The sequence below is a fragment of the Lupinus angustifolius genome, chromosome LG04, assembly GCF_001865875.1.
Source record: "Lupinus angustifolius cultivar Tanjil chromosome LG04, LupAngTanjil_v1.0, whole genome shotgun sequence".
NCBI classification, from domain to species: Eukaryota; Viridiplantae; Streptophyta; class Magnoliopsida; order Fabales; family Fabaceae; genus Lupinus; species Lupinus angustifolius.
This window is the reverse complement of record NC_032012.1, coordinates 228,951-238,361: the sequence shown is the minus strand read 5'-3', so window position 1 is coordinate 238,361 and position 9,411 is coordinate 228,951. Positions and strand designations below refer to the sequence as shown.

Genomic DNA, 9,411 nt, shown 5'->3' with positions numbered 1-9,411 from the left:
CTGAAAGGAGGGATGTTACAATTTTGATGTAGGTAAAGAAAATACATATGCTATTCTAAAAAACGTGTCGCTTTATATCTCGCTTTTTATAATTTAAAAGTGTAATAATAAACTATTTTCCTAGCAAACCATAATAAATAATACATCAACACACTTTGTAAGACAACAAATATATTCACAAAGGTAAAAAGATAAAAAAATATTTTAATAAATTAAGATTATAAATTAAAACTTATTACTATTTTTAACAACTTTTTTTAATCCTAGATAATTAGGTAAACAATTTTTTTATTATTTGTGAGGTTGATATATAAAAAGAGTTTAAAATTTACACATTATTAGTACTAGTGTGTACAGACACTTCGTGTCTGTCGACAAATATTGTGTGATACTACATATTCAATTTTTATATATTTCATTTTTTTTTTTGAATTAGAATGTATTTGTTGTGTTCGGTGTACTTTATATTATATTTTTTGTGTTTATCATAATGTTTAATTTAAGGTGAGAAATATGTGGTTAATTAATGTATTGGTGGTGGTTACTTATGATTATATAGTTTTTTTGTAAAAATTAAATAATGTAAATGGCAAAATAAGAAATGAAAATTACACCGTGAGAGAAGTTATTTCAAGTTTTAATTTTATATATAGTATAGAAGTACAGATAAGTAAATTTTTTATAGGAACAACCCATTATTTACCATTGTTTTATATTACAGAGTCAATAATGAAAGATTTATAAAATTAAACTGTTTTCGGTGTATACCTATTAAATCAATCTAAAAATAAAAAACTGATATAAAATTAAAATCTCTCTCTCATTTCGCGTCGTTGAAAACCATTCTTCATTCTCTTTCTCTCTCTACGTTCTCTGTTCTCAGATCCCAAAAGGTATTCTCAATTTTCTCAAATCCTAATTCTCTTTTTTTTTTCATTCTCAATAATCGATTTTCATTTCGATTTCATGAGACTTCCGTGATTTTGTTGTTTTTTTATGCGAATCGTAATTGAATTTCGAATCATTTTATGTATGTGCTTGTATATGCTTTCTCTTGTTACGGTTATTCACGCTTTCATTTCGTCTTATCTGAGGAGTGTTTCGTGATCGAAATGTTTCAGATCGTTCTCTTTATGTGATCCACTTGTTAATTTAGTAATTTTATTCCGTGCGATTTGTTTCGCTAATTAAAATGCTTGAGATCTGGACGATTTTGTTGGCATTGATGATATGTAAATTCTGTTTTTGTTTGATTGAATGGAAGGAATTTGATTCAATCGGTTTCACTTTTGTTCTTTCTTTTAATTTATTTAGTTTAATAAAAATGATATATTAGGAAATTTTGATTTTGTTTGATTGAAAGGAAGGAATTTGATTCAATCGGTTTCACTTTTGTGCTTTTTTTTTTATAATTTATTTAGTTTAATAAAATGATATATTTAGGATATTCTGATTTTGTTTGCTTGAATGGAAGGAATTGGATCCAATTGGTTTCACTTTTGTGTTTTTTTGTAAAAACTTATTTAGTTGAATAAAATGATTTAGTTAATAATAAATTAGATTTTGAAAATGTAGGGATCCTTAAGCTGAAGCAGAAATGGGGCTGACGTTCACTAAGCTTTTCAGTCGGCTTTTTGCCAAGAAGGAAATGCGTATTCTCATGGTTGGTCTCGATGCGGCTGGTAAGACCACCATTCTGTACAAGCTCAAGCTTGGAGAGATTGTTACAACAATTCCTACCATTGGTAAGTTTCTTCATTTTTGCTTCTTCTTTACAATATAATACTATGCAATGTAATTCTTAATCTATAGGGAGGGATATTAATGTTAGTTTATTAGTTATTGTTACCATGAAACATCTTGTAGAATTGTCTTCGTAATAACTGATTTGAGGGGCTGTGGTCATTGAGCTTTTAACTTTCAATATGAATCATAGGTGGCTAAATATGTAGAGAAACCTTGAGAAGTGAGAACTAAGATCTTTGATCTTAAAATATATTAGTTACATCAGAGGCTGCTTAATGGCCCATTTATTTGTCCTTCGAATGAGGGTGCTTTTACTATTTTTAGCTTGTAAGAAAAGCAACACTTTTTTGTTTATAATTACAAACGGGCCCTAAATATGTGATGCTTGATGTGAAACACTGAAGTAACTTGACTTGTTATAATTATTCTTCATCAACTCATGTTACTTTTGAGTTTTGAAAAACTTTTTCCCCATGAATCATTAACAGATTAGATTGCCGGTTCCCTTTGTTTCTTAAGTTCTCTATTTATTATCATTTTGTTATTGATGGAAATTACAGATAATCAGGTTGCTGTTGCAGACACTTTTTGCTGCTGTTATATGCATTGATTTATTGTTAATTCTCATATATTTTAGGGTTCAATGTTGAGACTGTGGAATACAAGAATATTAGCTTCACTGTTTGGGATGTTGGGGGCCAGGACAAGGTGCAAAATTTGATTCTTGAAGTGTTCTTTAATTTTTTTTTATAAAAGCATTATGGTTTTTTGAGTTATATGCCTTGGATGGAGGTCAGTGGCTGAATGCTTATGTTTTATGTTGCAGATTCGTCCCTTGTGGAGGCATTACTTCCAGAACACACAGGGTCTTATATTCGTCGTTGACAGCAATGACAGGGACAGAGTTGTTGAGGCCAGAGATGAGTTGCATAGGATGTTGAATGAGGTAAAATATTAAGTTTAGCTGGGCTTTTTCTTGCTCATAGGATCCTTGTATTTATGGTATCAGTTATTCATCTGCAGTTAGAGGGACTTTTTCTCTCTAGTATAGTGATCAGAGACCACTGGGATTGTCTGCTAAGAAAGATAGTTCTTTCCATATTGATTCTATGGCAAAGATTCCTTTCCCTTGGTCTAATAAAATAAATATTCATAATTTTTGTTGAGATTTGTGGAAGGATTGAACTGTTTCAGAGAAAGCATTCAGCAATCTTCTGTATATGCTATTGATCTGACTATGCTGCTGCTGCTGATACTATGTTGTTAACTGTGATAATTAGTCTAGCATGTGATGATCACTTGCCCATTGGGATAAGGAACTCGGGATATAAAGCATTTATATTCATGATTGCTTTACTAATTGACCTGTTTTTACTGGTTTTGTAGTACATGTGATAGCTCTTGTTCTTGATAACACCATGAAAATATCTTGTGGAGTTCTTACTAGTAAGCGCCTCAGAAGATTAGTTCTTATTAATTGGCCTTCTTTGCTTCACCTTAAATGTTCATAACGAACACGACAAGAATCATTAGCACAAAAAACCTTACCACCCTTAATCCTTTGCCTTCTATTTCATATATCCTTATGATGAAATGACAATGTTTGAAATGTGTTATTTTAATTACCCTTTTAGGATGAACTGAGAGATGCAGTCTTGCTTGTATTTGCTAACAAACAAGATCTTCCCAATGCAATGAATGCTGCTGAAATTACTGACAAGCTGGGTCTCCACTCTCTCAGACAGCGCCACTGGTAAATAGTCTGATCACGATATCCCTGTTTTCCGGTGTTGATATATGTTTCGTTAAGATCTAACATGCTTTTCTGTCTCTTTCAGGTACATCCAGAGCACCTGTGCAACCTCTGGTGAGGGTCTTTATGAAGGCTTGGACTGGCTTTCCAACAACATAGCGAACAAGGTAGCTAGCTATATATTGATTATGTTCTTGCTTTCTTTCTTGTGCAAAATTTGATTAAAAAAATGCTCTGTTATACGGAAATTGGTAGAGCATAAGTGCACCATACTATCTATGCTTGCATTTGTGTGTTTATCTTGATGTATACTCTAAATTTTCATATTCTTAATATATTGAGGTTACTTGTTCATTGCCTTGTATATATAAAAAGCACAATTCATATACTGAAGGTACTTTTTTGTTCCCATGACTATGATTACAGGCTTAAAGCTTTTGTGGAGTCTTGTGGATTGGTAATTCTGGATGCAGGGGTGAATATTATATAGTTTGATTTTTGATCCTGTCTTGAGACAAATTGGATTTATGTTCATGTTTTGTGGTTTAGGACATATTGGTGGCCATAATTATAGGGATTTGTTTTAATGGGATGTCTAATACTATTGGTTTTGGATTCAATGTTTATAACTAATGAATACCAATTAAATGCGCCACCAATCATTCTAAGTTTCATTGTTTTATTTTTTGGTTTTATATCTCAAGTATATTATAGGTTATTGCATGATACTCACAAAAAATGAGAAGGGTAATTCTCACAATCATATGCATGGTTTATATGCTATTTCCAGCATTAGGATCAGGAAAGTTGTTTCCTTTCTTGTGCCACTCTTATATATAGCATCCTTATAGGACAAAACCGAATATCCTTGAGGACAAATAAGTAAATGAATCGTTATTCAAACGAATAGATTTAAACAAATTACTCTAACCAATGATTTAAATATTAGATGTATGTACTTGCTGGGAGCAACGGTTTTGGTACGAGGAATGCTTTGATAACTTTGAGAATCGAATGTGATTTCCATGTTTTGCCTTTACTCTTGGACTAAAATGCTTATTTAACTCAGATACCTGGATCTTTAGAGTAACATGAATGTTGTTGTGTATTGACGATGAGGTCACAAATTTATACGCGAGTGTAAGGTGCATATATGTTTCACACTAGTAAAATTCACATGGTTGAATTTACTAACCATATGTTCAAATGCCTTAGGTAGATTGACGAAGAATTGGGAGGAAAATCCAACTATTGGACATATAGAATTTAAGTTTAAGTCATAGATCACAAAGTAGTTTTAGGATTCTCAGAGGTAGATTAGATAGGAGATCATGTAAGGGATCCAATTGAATCTTGTACCACGAAAGTAGGTACATGACCTTTAATCCGCACATCCCTACATTTTCATGGAAGGATTGAAATAATAAGGAGTCCTTAAAGTCAAGTGGTAACCCCTACAACATATACCTATCTTAATTTCTATCTCATTTATCTTTTCATTTATAGTTATTCAATCCTTATCTCATTTTATAATTTAAATAAACCAAATAATGTTGAAGAATAACTAATTAAGCATAATCACAAAGATGTGTCGTGTCAGTCCCTGTAGATAAGAACGACTTTTATTATTCGACACAATTGTACACTTGCGGTTTGAGCATATCAACTATCACTATGTACAATAGAGGAGTCCTATGGTTGAATATTACAGAATCTGTTTACTTATTCTTCAATCAAGAAAGCACCAAATTCAATGGAAATTATTTCTTGCACCTCTACTTAGTGTTGAATACCAATGACACTACTTTTATTACTTGCATAGATATAAATGTAACACTTATCACAGAGACAAGTTGGTGAGATTAGAGTATGATGACAAGAGCATTGTAGAGCACTTGGAAGAAGAGAATTCCTTAGACTTGTTAATATAATGTAATCATAATATTAAAACTATTAGCACACAACACATGTTCACCATATATATTCAAGATCACCATTCATATCACACATTCAATATTCAAATTATTATACATAACTCACAACTTACAATACATAAGAAGATGATGCATCAATCACCAAAATATAACCATAGATTTTAGGCTTTAAAGCAGACTTCACCATCACAAACCCATTCATCTTTGGACTTCTTTTCTTCCTTGGCATCATCTTTGCTTCCCTTCCCTTTCTCCATCTTTTCCAATGACAAATCTTCGTCTCCGGACACCAAAATCGACTCCAGTGTTTGAGATGCATCTTCGGCCTTTTGTATCCCAATGAGCTCATCAAACTTTTCAGGAGTGAAAGGGTATGCATCAATCCCATGCTCCTCAATAAACTCAACAACATTAGAGTGAAGAGTTCTCCCATTTGGCCCAATAATAACCAATGTGGGAATGGCTGATAGCTCAAAGTACCGAGCCAACTTCTCACAACTCTGGTCCTTCAAAGGCAGTGATAACCAAGGCAAACTTTGTAACTCTGCCTTCAATGATTCTTCTTCTTCATCATCATCGTCATCATCATCATCGTCATCATCTAGGGGTATCGTCACAACCTCAAATTCCTCCTCAACTGCCTTCAGCTTCTCATAAACCTCTACAAGTCGTGGAGTAAAGTCGTCGTATGCTTTGTCCGGAGTCAATGAGAAATACAGACCAATTGTCTTGCCCTCAAGATCAGAGACCAATATCTACATGTAAATAAAGGGAAAACTACAATTTAGATAGAATTTAACTAAAGGAAAGTGCTATCTTATACATAGAAAGTTACTAGCTTACTTTCTTCCCATGGGAAGATATAACGAAATTTCGCGAAGGAGAGGTCAAGATAGATGTCAATGTTTGGTTCTTCTTATCTTCTTCTTCTTGATCATTCAACTCTTGGATCCTTTCTGATGAAAAAGGATATCCTTCAACTCCAAATTCACGGATAACTTCAGTTCCGCAATCAGTAACAATTTTCCCAGTTTCATCAAGTAATACAAGATGAGGAATTCCCTTAACATCAAACAATTCATCAAGGTGATTGCGCGTATCTGAATCAGAAAATGGTATAGCAAGCCATGGCATCTTTGAGAAGTATGCTTTAAAGGATTCATCATCTTCATCAGCTGAAACAAAAATGACCTCAAAGTCACCTTTTGGAGCTAGTTCATTGTACACCTCCACCAAAAATGGGGTGAACTTTCGGCATGGACCGCACCATGATGACGAAAAATATATACCTACTTTCTTTCCCTTCAAACTCTCAATTTTGACCTGTAAATTTCAAAATATATGAAACAACACTTCAAATTTCAACCAACATGATTGCACATATGATTCTTGGTTCAATACAATATCAAATAACACACAATATTCAATAATATGGAAACATTCTAAACAGAAAGAGCATAGAAGAATGAGATCAATGCAAATTAACATGTTGATCACTTATTTTTTCTCTCTTCTCCTAAGAAGATAAGAAATTAAGAAACCATTGACCAAAATGTTATTAAAAGCTATGATATATGGAAAAAATACGAGTTTATGAACATTTGACAAAATGGGTTGACAAAATCATACCATAACAAATGAACTAACTTAAACTATTTCCAATGGCACAAAAAACAGAAACCATGAAAAATCAAAAATGAAAAGAAAAAAGGTACCTCATGATCATTGTTACTGATAAGAAAGTCTCTGTTGGTAGTAGAGAAGAGAGATTCAACATCGTTTGCCATCTTAGTCAGAACAAAAACATAGAATAAAATGAAGCTATTTGAGTTATATATATATAGTATTTTACTATAAAGTTTTTATACAGTTGCTTTCAGAGACAACTATGAAGGATGATTAACATAAACTGATTGAATATTTTATTAGTAAGTGTTATAGCATGGTTTTTGTCATGAAACCGATGAGGGTATATACCGGTTTAAACTTTGGTTTATTAATTAAACCGTATATACATATCAAAGATTATATATATAATAATAATGTTGAAATATTAAGAAAGATACTACTTTTATTTATATCATTTGTCAAAACAGAATGTATCATGTAGTGGTAGATAGATCATGTATATTTTAGAAGTACAAATAAATGTATTAGTTGTGTGTTTGATCTTTCAAATTAACATTTTGGAAAATTTAAGTCATTTTCATTAAAAAAATTATTTTAAATGAAAACTGTCTGAAATAATTAATACATTTTAATTAAAAATTACTACATATAATTAATTTTGACTGATATGATTACATGACAAATAAAAATTGTTGTAATATAACAATACGAGGATCAGTTTTACTCTGGTATAGTCCACTTTGTTCGCAACACTTTTAATATTATATATATATTATTTAATTTTACTAACATTTAAATTGTTAAAATTATGTGAACATCTATAATAGTATAAGAAGATTAATATATATGAATTGTGAATATAAACTCATCACATTATCTATTTTATTATTTTTTATTACTTTTATTTAGTAATTATCATTACATGACTTAGAAAGAGGAATAATGTAATTTTAATATCTTCCAATTAATTTGGAGTTATTATTATGTTTTTTGTAAGCAAAAAAAAGTTTATGTCCATTTGGAGAACATGGTCATCAAACTAGAGTTCTGAGCTCAAGACTTAGTTATGGATAGATGATGATATTAACATTTTGTCTGCCCATATTAAAACAATATCCTCATTAATTGCATAAAGTTTTATACCCGAACTTGTCCAATTAAATATTCCATTATTAATATATATATATATATAGGGTATCTTAGAAGATTTTACTTTACTCTTATGTATCTCTATGTGCAATAGGGAAATAAAAACTACATAGTTCTCGATTGAAAATTAATTAACAAGTTGATTTAATTTTATTAATTAAAGGCATAAAGAAAAGAAGTAGATCATAGACATCTCTCCCTAGTTTGGGAGATGACAAGTGTAGTACAAAAGATAGTGACAACTTCTTAACCCTAGAAGAAATGAAATAGATAATATTAATTCACTATTCTTCCAACTCTCAATTTTAGTTAATAAAAAGTGATTATTAATATTTATTCAAATTAATTAACAAGGGAATCGATAGAAAAGATAGAATTTTGATCATTAACTATTTCCCGCTTTGACATATGGCAAATATAGTACATTTGACTATGACTAATTCTCAACATGGAGCAGAAGATATGATATGACACGAGCTTTAACATCACTATCAAATTCTCATATTAAATATTTATTAATCATTTAATTCAAAGAATTTATATTAATATTTATTTTCTATTATACAAATTACTTATTAATTAAAAGGGACTAATAAACAAGTGACAACATTGCTCATGAATCTTCATTTTGCTTAAAGACACAATAAATGTAGTAATATTGATCATAACCGCTTCTCAACTTGAAGCATAAATTAAGATATGGCACAATCTCGACCTTACTAAATTCCAAAATTAAATTTTAATTGATGTGTTTAAATGATAATTTTAAATTTAATCAATAAAACATTTTTAAATGATTAATTAATAAAGTTAAGAGGAAAAAATATAACATTAACTATGAAGGCCCCCACGTCTCTCAAGATGATAGAGGTAGTACTAATAACCGTCTTTTACTTCTCAACCTAGGTTAGGGGGAAGATATAGAACATGCCACTACCTTTCACTTAGACCCTTTGAAATAATATATTTGAAATATTTTTATAAATATCAAATTTGTATTATATTTAATTAAGTTCATTATTAAACTATTTATTAATTATAAAAAATAAAACATTGACTATTATTTATAAAGGATTACTAAATCCATTAATTTTTTTAAATAAAAAACGAAATGTGCAAACAAAAATAAAGAAATTAAGTGATGGTTACATGACATGTCTTAAATAGAGCAAGGAAGCAGTGACTGTTTTATGTTAATTG

The 9,411-nt window shown here is 30.6% G+C and overlaps 2 protein-coding genes across 2 annotated transcripts; one reads left to right on the top strand and one right to left on the bottom strand.

The window, feature by feature from the left end:
- LOC109344943 (ADP-ribosylation factor 2) lies at nt 803–4,183 on the top strand. The gene is made up of 7 exons (XM_019583666.1): nt 803–893; nt 1,576–1,745; nt 2,384–2,454; nt 2,573–2,692; nt 3,381–3,499; nt 3,585–3,666; nt 3,926–4,183. The coding sequence occupies exons 2-7, from the start codon at nt 1,598–1,600 to the stop codon at nt 3,929–3,931; spliced, it is 546 nt and encodes a 181-aa protein (XP_019439211.1). The 5' UTR covers nt 803–893; nt 1,576–1,597; the 3' UTR covers nt 3,932–4,183.
- LOC109344939 (probable nucleoredoxin 1) lies at nt 5,470–7,260 on the bottom strand. Its single transcript, XM_019583662.1, has 3 exons — nt 7,149–7,260; nt 6,277–6,756; nt 5,470–6,188 (listed from the first exon to the last, which is right to left on the bottom strand). The coding sequence occupies exons 1-3, from the start codon at nt 7,218–7,220 to the stop codon at nt 5,595–5,597; spliced, it is 1,146 nt and encodes a 381-aa protein (XP_019439207.1). The 5' UTR covers nt 7,221–7,260; the 3' UTR covers nt 5,470–5,594.

Bases quoted from the DNA above. Each gene is read 5' to 3' on its own strand.
- LOC109344943 (XM_019583666.1), top strand. From the start codon at position 1,598: ATGGGGCTGACGTTCACTAAGCTTTTCAGTCGGCTTTTTGCCAAGAAG. The intron at 2,693-3,380 runs GTAAAATATTAA...TTACCCTTTTAG, and splicing joins TGCATAGGATGTTGAATGAG to GATGAACTGAGAGATGCAGT. The intron at 3,500-3,584 runs GTAAATAGTCTG...TGTCTCTTTCAG, and splicing joins TCTCTCAGACAGCGCCACTG to GTACATCCAGAGCACCTGTG.
- LOC109344939 (XM_019583662.1), bottom strand. From the start codon at position 7,220: ATGGCAAACGATGTTGAATCTCTCTTCTCTACTACCAACAGAGACTTT. The intron at 6,757-7,148 runs GTACCTTTTTTC...TGAAATTTACAG, and splicing joins TCAGTAACAATGATCATGAG to GTCAAAATTGAGAGTTTGAA. The intron at 6,189-6,276 runs GTAAGCTAGTAA...ATTTACATGTAG, and splicing joins TATCTTCCCATGGGAAGAAA to ATATTGGTCTCTGATCTTGA.